We start from the raw sequence: 13,873 nt of genomic DNA on the forward strand, positions 1-13,873 counted from the left end.
CACAGATGTTAATGGGGCACATAGTATTCCTAGTCAGTTCCTCACCGAACAATTTAACTTAACCAAAATGGGGATTCAGACCATCATGTCTCAGGCAACTCCATAACTAGTTAAATGTAGGTAATACTCTATGATGAAATTGCTCTGAATTAAGTCTTACTCCGGTCATAGGAATCCAAGATTCTTCTTAATTGGTTTTTTTAAAAAAACAAATCTATTTTACAATTTTTCATCACTGTTGGATTACTGTTCACAACTGCACTTTTTTGTGCAGAGTTCCTCCTCTGACCAGTAATACTGTTCTCTAGTTTTTGTTCTAAAAGACAAAAGAAGGACAAAAGAAGTCCCATCAATGGCATCAATGGTCAATCAGGAGATATTTCAGATTTTCTGATAGAAATACTCCTGAAATGAGGAAATAACTGTAGTAGGGTTAGATTCAATAGAAATTAGAAGGGAGATTCCTCCGTTCTATAGGTTTTGAAAATATTTTTTTTAATCTGAAACTATTTTTTATTTATTTGTCAAACATGTACAAGATAACAAGTGTAGGTATGAACATAAACATAAACAAAGGAAGTAAATACAAATAAATGGGGACAGTAAGACAGGGACGGTAGGCATGCTGGTGCCCTTATGTACGCCCCCTTTACGGACCTCTTAGGAATGGAGTGAGGTCCACGGTAGACAGTTTGAGGTTGAAACTGTGAGGGTTTGAGGCGGTAACAACGGAATTGGGTAGAGCATTCCAGGCGTTGACCACTCTGTTGCTGAAATCGTATTTCCTGCAATCAAGTTTGAAGCGATTTACCTTTTTTTTATTAGCTGCTTCTTTCCAAAGAAGCTGCATTCTCTAGATTCACATTTCTCAACCTCAGCAGGTTTAAGAAGTGTGAGCTTCAACTCCCAGAATTCCCCAGTCAGCAATTCTGGGAGTTGAAATCCACACATCTTAAATCTGGATGTAGATTCTATAGTTCAGGAAAAACAGAGCAAAAGACCTTTTATCTCTGATTCAGTTATTGTCTTTAGCTGTGCATTTCCTGTAAGCTGGCTTATATAGCCATTTAAGATATCATGTCCCTTCACTGTTCCTTTCCTTCATTGCAATACTACATTGGATATATTGATACACCAAAAAAGAAAACTGATGTATTCTGATGTAAAGTCACTCTTGTTGTTGCTAGTTGTGAAGTTGTGTCTAACCCATCACGATCCCATGGACAACGTTCCTCCAGGCCTTCCTGTCTTCTACCGTCCTCTGGAGTCCATCCAGCCATCTCATTCTCTGTCGTCCCTTCTTCTTTTGCCCTCAATTGTTCCCAGCATTAGGCTCTTCTCCAGTGAGTCCTTCCTTCTCATTAAGTGGCCAAAGTATTTGAGTTTCATCTTCAGGATCTGGCCTTCTAAAGAGCAGTCAGGGTCGATCTCCTCTAGAACTGACCGATTTGATCGCCTTGCAGTCCAAGGGACTCGCCGGAGTCTTCTCCAGCACCATAGTTGAAAGGCCTCAGTCCTTTGGTGCTCAGCCTTTCTTATCGTCCAACTTTCACAGCCATACATTGCAACTGGGAAAACCATAGCCTTGACTTTTGTTGGCAGGGTGATGTCTCTGCATCTAATGTGATTTTGTACTTCCATCATCACTTTTATCCTCCTAAATGCATGGGCAGCTGGTTAAACATTGGAAGCTGGTACTGATGTAAGGTTTTTCCTTACTCAAAATACTTACAGTTTAACAGAAGCACTCCTCCTTACCTGAGTGGGAAGCACTGGCTATTGATTCAGAGATATTTTAAGATATATTTTTGTTCCCGAGTGACAAAGCAACAGCAAACGCACTAGTCTAGAGTTTTTGCCTAGTGACATCTGGAAAGCCAAGGGAAGGAAAAGGAGAGACGATATAAACGATACTACGGATAGTACAAGCCAGTGACGATTTAAATTAAGTTCTGGCTCCCAAAATATATAATTGGCCCTCTGAGGAAGTAGGATATTCAGACAGATGGTTTAATGTGGTTTGCTCCAGGCATTTGCTCTGTCTACATAGCAAGTCTCTATTTTGCTTTGTTCGTAAGGCCAGCAAGAACAGCTATCCTAATAGTTTACAGCAGGGGTGTGAAACTCCATTTTATTGAGGGCCGCATCAGGGTTGTGTTTGATCTCAGAGGGTCAGGGTGGGTGTAGCCAGCTTGGCATCACTCATGTCGGCGGGGGGGGGGGGGGGGCGCCTGTGGTGGCCTGACTGTTCTGCCAGCAAAAATGGGCTCCCGAGCTCCATTTTCTGTCGCAACGGCCTGTAGCCTTCTGCCAGTTTTCACTGGCAGAACACTGCAGGAGGCTGTCACGGCCGAAAACGAAGTTGGGAGGGCTGAGCATCACCCTCCCGAGCTCCGTTTTCATTGGCAGAGGCACTGCAGGCTGGTCCTTCACTGTTTCCAGGGTGGCCCCACGGGCCAGATCGAAGCACCTTGTGGGCTGGATCTGGCCCCCAGGCCTTGAATCTGACATCCCTGGTTTACAGCATGGCAAATGAAGGTGTAAAGATTCCTAGCCACTGTGGAAACACCCATCAATTACCATCTTCTCATTAACGTTGGTTGGTGCTGGAGGGGGGATATGAGTTGTAGCAGATAGCTAGAGTATCAGGTGTAAGTTACCTGTCGAAATCTTTAGTTTGTCTCAGAAATATCTTGTTACTCCAAATAGAACAGAAGACCAAGATATGTGTAAATAGACTAGACTTTCACTATGTGATAGAGATCAGGATCTCTCTAAATACTGAAATCATGGTCCAGGAGCTCCAGGGATTGAAGCACCAATACCCTTAGAGAAACCACTGAAAGAAGTCATCCAGCACAGTCATTGTTGAAGTACAACAATGTGTGAATGTAATCAAGAGAAGATGGAAAATACTATTTCTACATGACACACAAGAAAGCCAACATTAGTGGAGGAGAGAAAGACTGTGGCATGTAGGTATATTCTTAAAGAATGGTTAAAGCATCTCCAAACTGAAGTTAAGGAAACTTGTATTGCATCCAGTGGTTCACTGCCCCCGATTTTGAGAATTCTGGGTTTTTTTACTTCAAAACAAACTATATATAGAATGCTAAATATAGATTGCAGTAGGTTAAAATGCAGTATTGCAGGCTGATTCTACTGACTGCTAGGGGTTCAATCCTCACTGACTCAAGGTTGCTCAGCTTTATATCATCCTAGGTCAGTAAAATGAGGACCCAGATTGTTGGGGGCAATTTGCTGACTCTGATGACTGCTTACAGAGGGCTGTAAAGCACTGTGAAGTCTAAGTGCTGTTACTATATTATTGCCTTTTATTGCCAGTAACTCACCTGTGATTTTCCAGGAACTGGTGGACTGTTATCCAAACTAAGCCATCCATCTACTCCATCTCTAAATACAGTCACACTGTGCCAACCGCCCAGTTTAATTTTGTCCTTGCTTGTCATTGTTGCAATTCCAGTTCCACAATTGAACCTGAGACCAATATAGGATAATGTGAGATAATCAAACTTAGATATCTGGGTGCCTAAATTTCAGTTTGTTTGCTTGTTTGTTTGCAGACCATCACAATGGCTTTCTCTATCATCAAAGATTGCTTACTCATTTGACATGTATTGATATTTTTCTATTAAAAAGGAAATCTGTAAATATAATCATTTGAAGAAATCAGCAATGCAGTACTTACCATACCATACCTACCACATACTTAAAGAGAAAAAAAGAGATTGCCAAATTTTGAGATTTCATGACCTTACACCCAAAACTCAAAAAAAAAAATCCCGAAAAATCCGCAGAGTTTCAGCATTTTTAATTTTTAACCCTGTACTATATTACCAAAATATTAACTAGTCTTACCTCTTAAGTGTTAACAATTCCATATTTTCATAGCCTTAGTACTTCTACAGAATCTGGCCCTTAAAAAATGTCTTAGCAATCCTTATTTTAATCTGTCCTTTTATGTTTCTTTTACTGTCGGCATAAGAAAAAATCTTTCTTAATTCTTTTCTTTGACAAAAGGACTTCAAGGATTTTGAATCCTCTAATTGTAGACATGAAAAAGAGAATATCAGTTAAATAAATAAGAAACTATCAACTTCCTGAAATGATTTGAAGATTCACAGTCTGCCTTGTTGATGGCCCAATGCAGCAAGGGAATACTCCCAACTCCCTGACAAGAGCTAGCACTATAGTAATAATTCCAGTATTTTATATATGAAAAGAAGCTGCCACTGAGTTGATTGACAAGGAAGAAGACTGTAAGTTATGGTCTCTTGATCTCCTGACCTTGTGCTTATCTCCACTTATTTTTAAGTGAACAATCTGGAAAGAGTAAAAAGATCCTGTAGCTATTTTTCTTTATTGCTTACCGGAACTGAACATTTTGCCTGATGATTGCCAGTGACATGAAATCACCCCGTCCATGCTCATTCTCTCCACAATACAGAAGCAAACCGTCCTCTCCTTCTGCCTAGGAATGCAAAAAGAAAATCTAGAAGTCATTTAGAAATACAGTGGTACCTTGGTACTGGACTGCTTTGAAGCTCGTAAAATTTGGTACTCAACGCATTTTGCCATGAACATTTTTTTCTTGATACTTGTCATTTGTTTGGTACTCAACACACAAACTTGCTGCTGTTGGTTGCCTTGTGACTAATACATTATTCCTGATGGGAAAAATTTGTTTGGTACTTGACCAGTGGTGAAATCCAAATTTTTTTACTACCAGTTCTGTGGACGTGGCAGGGGAAGGATACTGCAAAATCCCCATTCCCACCCCACTCTGGGGCCAGCCAGAGGTCGTATTTGCCAGTTCTCTGAACTACTCAAAATTTCCACTACTGGTTCTCCGAACTGCTCAAAATTTTCACTACAGTTTCTCCAGAATCTGTCAGAACCTGCTGGATTTCACCCCTGTACTTGACATTTTTGGTACTCATCACATCTCCTGCAATCAATTAACAAGTACCAAGGTACCACTGTGTATTGTAAAGCTGGAAAAGGTATAGATAGAGGCATCGGAAAAAGGGGATGGTTCCCTTTAAAGAGACTGTACCATGGTGTGTGTGGAGGGGTGTCTGAACAAATAAAATAATATAACTAAATTTATGCATCATGTGAAAAATGTAGACAAAGAAATGTTCTTCTATCATTTAGAATTTAGAGTTATGGACTCAAATGAAATGTAGTGATTTAAAACCATAAAAAGAAATGGGGCAGAAGTACCTGCACAAAATGTGGAATTAACTGTTATCAGTTGGAGTGATGGTCACTGGTATAGATTGTTTTTTAAAAGAGAACCAGAGGAACTCATGGACTGGATTGTCAGTCTTGAGTGCCGTAAATACCCCAAGATCAAAGGTGGCAGTTTTTGTGTGTATATTTTTGAGTTAGATTTTGACTCCTGGAGTAGTCTCTGCCATTGCCTGCTTCCTATGACTGAGGGACGATCAGAATAAGCACCGTTTGTGCTAACACTAGAACCATTGCTTAGGGAGGTTAGGAGGAACATGGAAATAAGAGGAATGAGGGTTAGGCACCAGGAGGTGAAAGCTCAGGCATATGTGGATGATCTAATTTCATATTGGAAGATCCATCAGAATCAGGACTGAAGAATCATCCCTGTACTTAGGGATTTGGGGACAGTACTTAGGGATTTTGGGAGATTTTGGGAGAGTCAGTTGGAGGGACTCCTGGGGATGCAGATAACTAATAGAATAAAATATTTGGGAATTTGGCTGTCAGCAAGGTGTTCATCGGTAAAGGAGGATAATTATGTTCCCCTTTATAATCAGACAGTTAGAGATTTGGAGAGGTGGAAAAATTTACAGCTATCACTTATGGGAAGGATTGCTGCTGTCAAAATGTACGTCCTCCCCAAATGGTTGTTTTTGTTCCAAACTGCCCTGGTAAGTTTGGATAGGGAATTCTTCAACACCTTGAACAGAGTTATTTCTAAATTTATTTGGCAAAGTAAAAAATTAAGGATTAATCTCAGGATGATGCAGGAACCTAAAATTAGAGGGGGATTTGGACTCCCAAATTGGGAGCTTTACCATCAGGCAGTCATTCTGATATGGGTGAAGGATTGGATCGCCCTGAAAAGGAGGCGGCTATTGGTGGCAGAAGATTACGGTCTTCAACATGGTTCGCACTACTTTTTATGGTCAGGACAGTCAGCCCGACCGAGGTATTTTCAGAAGCTCTACCCATTTTTAAAGGTGTGACACAAAAACAGATGAAGTTTCAGTCATATCATCTTGACTGCTATCTTCATTTTTTTATTATATCTAATGGTTTTTGACCAATTTCCATTCCAGTGTTAAAAGGGCCAGTGATATATAGTGCCAAGTGGGAAACTCAAATGAGCTTTTCAATTTCTCTGTAAAACCATGTTCTGATTTAACTAACTTTTGTTGATTCTGTTCAAACTTTGGCGCATTCTGCATATCAAATACACTATTTTAAGTTGCTCTCGTACAGAAGGGCACAGAGGTATTCTGCAAGATGCTCACATTTTCTTTTCTTTCTAAATGTATTAACAGATTTTCTTTGACTCATTCATCCGTTGGTTCAAATGTTGCATAGGTTTTAACAAAGCCTTTTTAAGTTCAAGACTGCGTACACTTACCATAAATTCAACAGTAATTTGGAATGTCTGATAGGAATTCTTAAGAGGCTCATAGGAGACATAGGAATATCCAAAGAATTGAGGATACTGAATATTAATATCTGAAAGTCAATAACAAAGATATTGCTTAGCAGTTAATCATCAAATAACGGACTGTAGTCCAGGTCATGGTTGTCCCAAAGGTGCTTTTTCAGGAGGCAACTGGACTTTCTTGTTTTTCTTTGAAGACATTTAGCTTCTCATCCAAGAAGCTTCTTCAGTCAATATCAAGTTCATGACTGGGATAGACATGGCAATAGGTCAGCCATTGGGGACTGGCTGGAATAGGACATGGTAGCAAGGTCAGCCAATGTATAGGCAGAGCAACTAAGACAGCCAATGAGGGCTATTTGGGAGCTGAAACAGCTTGGAGCCTGGGCGTGGCTTAGGTTAACTGATATGTATAAATATAAGTTGTGTGCTCCTATTATTGTCCTTCCTTCTGTTAACCGTGCTTCTGTGATTATGCTTCTGATTCTGAGAACTACTCTGGGTATCGTATATATGTTTCATGTATTGCTATGTATATAAAGAAGTTTCTTATTTAATGAATCCTGCTGCATCAGTTATCTGTGTGTGCTTTCTGGATGTGATTTCTTCAACAAACTCTGAAAATATTTATTATTGAAGAAGAAGACTCCATTGTCCTGTCAGAGCTGAAGAAGCTTCTTGGATAAGAAGCAAAACGTCTTCAGAGAAAAAACAAGAAAGTCCAGTTGCCTCCTGAAAAAGCACCTTTGGGACATCAAATAACAGAATCAATTTTAAACATTAGATCACAATATAATCTTGGTACATTTAGCATTAAATTTTAACAGTCACTGGCAACTGCTTAAATTTTCCTAACTGGTCCCTTCATCCCAAAAGTTTGAAGAATCACATATTTTCCCCATTTTTTTGTTTTAAGTGTAGTTTTAAGAACAACAGCTTCAGTCCATTCCTCATTCAAATGTCAAACCTTCAATGCAATACTTTGCTTTAAAGGGAAAAAAGTGCATGGCAAAATTATAATATATGGAAAGGTACTGGCAAAAGTTATGGGAATTCAGAAACAAAGCCAAGCTTGGGACACCCCAAAACTGTGACGCTGACTTTGAACATTCATAAAATAGAAGCCCTTAGAAAACTCACAATCAGAATACAATTTAAAAAAGCCATTTCTTGTTTTTTGACCTAAGCAGCTGGTCATTAAAGTTATATTGCCTCTCAAAAGGTATGCTGTTTACTCAACCTAGATAGTAGATATGAATTAAGTTCCCTCTAGGTTTTTGTGAAACCCACCATCTGCCCAAAAGCCAGCTGTGTCTTTTCCAGTTATGGTTCTTCTATGCTTGTAAATGCACTAAAGTGTCAAATCAAATATATGAAATGCTGCTCTGGAAATCTGTCCTGAACAAAGAAATCTTCAGAATGTACAGAGAGTTACCAAAGCTTTCCAAGCAAACCAACCTTCTGAACAACTCTCCCCTCCTTTGCCAAGGTTGCAGTGGCAACGAGAGCCACTCCGCTCATAATCATTGATGCAAAAGCTGTTGGTGGAGCAGATGGTTTCATCGCAGGACTGATCAGATTGTCGTACAACTGAAGTCCCGCTGTTCCTCCTGATGGCCTTAGCAGTAATGCTGGAAGGGATCGTAGTGCGTGGTAGGAATGTAGTTGTTGCCATAGAAGTGACAGGATATGTAGTAGGTGAAAGCAGCCCAGAAAGGAGTTCTGCATTAGTTCCTTGTATTAGGTTGGTTTCAACCAAAAAATTTGTATTGTCTCCTTTGATGGTAGGAAGTGGTTTGAGCTAATGAAAAATTTATTAAAAAACGTGTTTAGTAAGGCCAAAGCTCGATACTGCAGTTCTTACAGCTAAATGTTAATCATGGATAGTATAATGATATGCAATAATTACTCAAACTGATATGATAGCAGTAGAATGATTTCCTGCCAAACTTTTACGATACGAGTGTCCTACTGTGTCATCTCTTAAGGAGAAGAAAGCTTTAATTAATTTGAGCCAGAATACTGACTAACTGTTCATCTTCACATCCTCCTAACCATAATTGAAATACATTCTGGTAATTATTTTTATATGATATGGCTCATGATATTGCCTTTATTCTAAAGTTTAAACACCCTCTCCTCCAATCACTGGGGCACTGGATCTCATAGCTATCTTGGCCGGGACTGCAGAAGAGAGAAAACACTTGGCTTTCATAGACGTATTGGCAACACTGAAGTCTCCAAGATAGCCTCAGTCAGGGAGGGGGGAATAGAGTTAGCTGGGGTTTTGTAGCCAAAACAAAATAGTTTCCCCCTGAGAACCAAGGACATTCCCACAGGTGGCTGAAAAGAGGAGGAGTGAAGTTTCCGAGCAACAGGACAGCACCTTGATTGGAACATGTGACTGATTGTTTGGGAAAGGGGGAAAAAGCTTAACTTTTAATTAGGTGAAAATCGTGGAAATCTTTAGAGTCGGTTTTCACCTGTCTGGGCCAGTATGATATGTCCAATAAACCTGTTCTTTGAGGAACCTGCTTACCTCAGAGTTCTATTTGCTATGGGTGTATTACTTGGAACCTTGACACATCTCTGACCATGTAATGGCTGATCAGTGTTTTCTCAAAAGCTTATGAAGAAGACACACTTCATATACACCAGTTTAGCATTTATTTATTTTTTTTTGAAATAACATTTTAATGTCCTTTTTAAAAATACAGGGCTTTTGTGTTAAACATGGGAAAGAGATCAGAGTTCTACCAAGTATGCATTGCTGGTTTTGTCCCCAGTGAGTATGTTTTCCATTATTTCACATGGTTTTATACACCCGTGAGATCTGCTTTCCTTACTTGTTCTGCATTAAAGTTTAAGGACAGTATCACTTTACCAGTCTAATTATTGTGACAGAATAGGATTCAGCAACTTGGGCTACATATTTCTGTCAGTTAAAAGAAGCGATGGATAACACTTCAGTGTGGTCTACTGATTGTGATTTTAAAAAGCTAAAATTTATTGCAGTTTTTTTTTTATTCCCAAGGAACATAAGCAATAGGAGCAAGGGAAGAAGTATCCTTTCTTACAAAGCACAATAACTTTGAAGCATCTATTGATCTGACTGAAGAGATATAGCTCAGGAAAACACAGGCCTGTAAAAAGCCATATACTCCAGCCATAATATCTCTATTCAAAGCATCTCATATTATAGCAAGCATAGGAAATATTTTTGACCGAGATCTTGAAATGACAGTACCAAGAGAACACTGGGTTGTTGTTTTTTTCCCCACTCAGTGTAAGACAACTTTTCACATCTCCCTTTATCCTATCATGAATCACCTCCCATGGCTGTGAAGTTTGCCCTGTCCTTCAGGAATCTTATGGTAAGATAAGAGTCTATTCATATTTTCTCTGAATGAATAGGCAGAGCGGAAATTGGGATGCTATCTGCAGTCTCTAGCTTTGGAGTGAAAATGATTTGGAATGCAAAGCTAACTTGAATTTTTTAAAAATACTTTTTTTTTCCTGATAGTTTTCCTTTTCTTACAAACCCCACTCCCACACTTGGTACACTTTTCTTTACATTCTTTTCTTTATACAGGTAGTCCTCAACTTACAACCTCAATTGAGCCCAAAAGTTTCTGTTGCTAAGTAAGACATTCGTTAAGAGAATTTTGCCCCATTTTATGACTTTTCTTGTCACCGTTGTTAAACGAATCACTGCATTTGTTAAGTTAGCCACACGTTTGTTAAGTCAATCTGGCTTCCCGCTTGACTTCGCTTCTCAGAAGGGCCCCAAAAGGGGATCACATGACTCTGGGATACTCTGTAACCGTCATAAATGTGAGCCAGCTGCTGAGCATCTGAATTTCGATCATGTGACCATGGGGATGCTACAACAGTTGTATGTGTGAAAAACGGTCATAAGTCACTTTTTTCAGTGATGTAACTTTGAATGGTCACTAAATGAACTGTTATGCATCGAGGACTACCTATATTTAAATGATGGCCACTGTCTAATTTCCCAGAAAGACGGTCTTTGATGCAAATAACAAAAATCTTTGGATTAAATCCAAAGGTTACTGTATTTTTTGGCGTATAAGACTCACCGGAGTATAAGATGCACCTTAGTTTTTGAGGAGGAAAATAAGAAAAAAGCTGATTGGCAGGTGGATCGGCCTCCTGGAATACCCCCAATCAGCTGTTCTCAGAGGTAAATTTTAGCAACAGGTTCCTTGGTTGTGAGCTCTGTGCCTTGCTTTTTTTTGGCTTTTTTTTTCTGCCTCTGAAAGCCTCTGAAACAGAGCTTCAGAAAAAAAGCCTGTGAAGCTCTGTTTGGGGGCTTCTTTTCTGAAGCTTCGTTTCTGATGCTTTTTTCAGCCTCTGAAACCTCCGTTTGAGAAGCTGGGTGGGGCTACATTCAGAGTATAAGTCACCCCCAGATTTTCACCCTCTTTTTCGGGGGAAAAAGGTGCGTCTTATACTCCAAAAAATATATTATTTAAAACCTCTAGAGCCCAAGTAGGTTAGCAACCGAGCTGACTACTCAACAGTGCCAATGGAAAAGTATCCTCTACTACACCTGAAGGCAACACACTACCTTAAGGTGTCCCAAATCAGGCTGTTTTTGCCTCCGGAGTCTTGATATTGTTCCTGCCCCATTAGCATCCATCACCTGAGTTTACTGCCTCATTCTGCCTAATGAGAGAGGCGGCCTGTGTAGCTGCCACATACTGCACTACTGCAATTTTAAAAATATGAAAAAAAAAGAATAATTTATTTCTTCCTCTACTAATGGTGAGCTTCTTCAGCTACTAGAAAGGGGAGGAGAATTTTGAGGTAATTTTGATTGAAATAAAGTCAGTATAAATCAGGGGTGTCAAACTCGACGTTCGTGGGCCAAAACCGGCCCACGATGTGGTCGGATCCAGCCCACAGGGCCATCCTGGAAAATGTAAGGGGCCAGCCCATGCTGCTTCAGCCCAGTCTACCCGCATTGCTTCGGCCCGGTCTACTCAGTGCGAAGAGGAAATATTAGGCCAGCATGGCTTCAGCCCAGTATACCCAGTGCAAAGAGGAAACATGCCAGCAGTGTGGGGAGTGGTGTCAAGCTGGCCACACCTCCCAGTTGGCCATACCCAGACAGCCACGCCCATGAGTGGTGTCAAGCTGGCAATGCCCAACCAGTTGGTCATGTCCGCCCGGCCCTCCGAGGTCAACCACAGCCCTGATGCAGCCCTCAATGAAATTGAGTTTGACACTCCTGGTATAAATGAAACAAAAGTTATACAAAAGGCAGGCTTCAGTTGCGTAAAGGAAAACTCTGGTCAGCTTCCCTTTGAAGCAATTACTCTCTTCCCCCTCATTTGGTTTGTTTCAGCGAAAACAAATATGTTTGAGGGAAAAAAATCAAAGGCTTCAGAGGATCAGAGAAGGAAGAAAATGTTCAGACTGAGTCAAATGCAAACGAATACTTAATATAGCCTCAGAGTGTATATTTGTCAATAGACTTGTATTTGATCTCTATTTAGGCGTTCTTGTTTAAATACTGCACTGAAAATGTTAAGCAACCAAAATGCCAGAGAGAGACGTAGGGATGTACCTCATCAATATAAATGTCATAGTCTGAATCATCAATGTCAATTCCATCATCATCACCATTTCCAGACTCAGTCATGTATGGATGTCCATAGCTTCCACTCCCTAATACTTCTGGATCTGAGAAGATAAAACTGGCATAGTCACAAATGTATGTTTTTGATATAGTGTCATTTTCATATAAGGTAAATGCAGTAAAACTGGCATTTTTTTGAGAAATTTCTTTGGGAATAGAATAGAATAGAATAGAATAGAATAGAATAGAATAGAATAGAATAGAATAGAATAGAATAGAATAGAATAGAATAGAATAGCAATAGCAATAGCAATAGCAATAGCAATAGCAATAGCAATAGCAATAGCACTTAGACTTGTATACCACATCACAGTGCTTTACAGCCCTCTCTAAGCGGTCAGCATATTACCCCCAACAATCTGGGTCCTCAGAAGTATGGAAGGCTGATTCAACTTTGAGTTGGTGAGACTCGAACTGCCAAACTGCTGGCAGCCAGCAGTCAGCAGAGGTAGCCTGCAGTACTGCATTCTAACCACTGTGCCACCATGGTGAATAGAGTAGAGTAGAGTAGAGTAGAGTAGAGTAGAGTAGAGTAGAGTGGAGTGGAGTGGAGTGGAGTGGAGTGGAGTGGAGTGGAGTGGAGTGGAGTGGAGTAGAGTAGAGTAGAGTAGAGTAGAGTAGAGTAGAGTAGAGTAGAGTAGAACAGAACAGAACAGAACAGAACATAATAGAATGTAGAACTTTGTCACTTTAAATGTACACTAATCAGCATACATTAAAATGAAATTTGTTGCATTCAGCTCTCAAAAGATAACCATTATGCATATACCCACACACACACACACATATGACACAGAAAAACATCACAGTCTGATAATACATGGGGAAAAAAAAAGAATCCTGTGAATTTATAAGACAGATGGCATAAGGAACAAAGCTAATACAGAATCTAGTAGTCCTGCTATAGAGACTTTGAAACCTCCTCCCAGAGGGGAGCAACAGAAAGAGACTGTGAAGTGGTATTTGGGGTCTCTAACAATACTTCAAGCTCTAAACACATAGCGCTTATAAGCAGTATCCTGAATAACGGGAAGCGAGCTTCCTATAATCTTCTCGGCTGTCCTTACCACTCTCCGTATGGACTTTCTCTCTGAGGCACTGCAGCCACCAAACCAAATGGTGATGCAGTTTGTTAAAATGCTCTCAAATGCTGTCTCTTTTCTTTAAAGCTGATTCTTTAAAATGGATATAGATATTGCATTCCCAATATTACAAATACTTTATGAGCCTAACAGAGCAATCCTAGGAAAGTGTACTTCATTCTTGAATTATCAAATGTTTTAAAAGTGCCATGAAGGACATCCCATAGCTCAATGGAACTTATTTTCGTACAGATCTTCAGTCTGCAAAGAATATTAGCACTTTTAAGGCACACCTCCATCTGCGTAGGCCCGTAGCCATAATTAAGGATGAAGGTCTCAGCGTCCAGTGACTAACTTGGCCTTGGGAGTGGAAACATTAGTGTTACCAATTAGTTTTACTAAACCACTGGATATGTGTAACAGCCCTGCTATGCTCATGTCCTG

General features: G+C 40.0%; 1 protein-coding gene across 2 annotated transcripts in view; it reads right to left on the reverse strand.

Annotated features, from left to right (window-relative positions):
- EGFLAM (EGF like, fibronectin type III and laminin G domains) overlaps window positions 1-13,873 on the reverse strand; it is a 123,380-nt gene that overhangs the window by 39,264 nt on the left and 70,243 nt on the right. For both annotated transcript variants that reach the window (XM_070935934.1, XM_070935933.1), the window contains exons 8-12: window positions 12,276-12,391; window positions 8,141-8,483; window positions 6,653-6,753; window positions 4,392-4,492; window positions 3,354-3,498 (exon numbers count right to left, since the gene is read on the reverse strand). In XM_070935934.1, the coding sequence (XP_070792035.1) occupies window positions 3,354-3,498; window positions 4,392-4,492; window positions 6,653-6,753; window positions 8,141-8,483; window positions 12,276-12,391 (806 nt within the window). The remainder of the gene's footprint in view (window positions 1-3,353; window positions 3,499-4,391; window positions 4,493-6,652; window positions 6,754-8,140; window positions 8,484-12,275; window positions 12,392-13,873) is intronic.

Source organism: Pituophis catenifer, unplaced genomic scaffold (assembly GCF_029215685.1).
Source record: "Pituophis catenifer annectens isolate HBS135680 unplaced genomic scaffold, rPitCat1.0.hap2 SCAF_2, whole genome shotgun sequence".
Lineage (NCBI taxonomy): Eukaryota > Metazoa > Chordata > Lepidosauria > Squamata > Colubridae > Pituophis > Pituophis catenifer.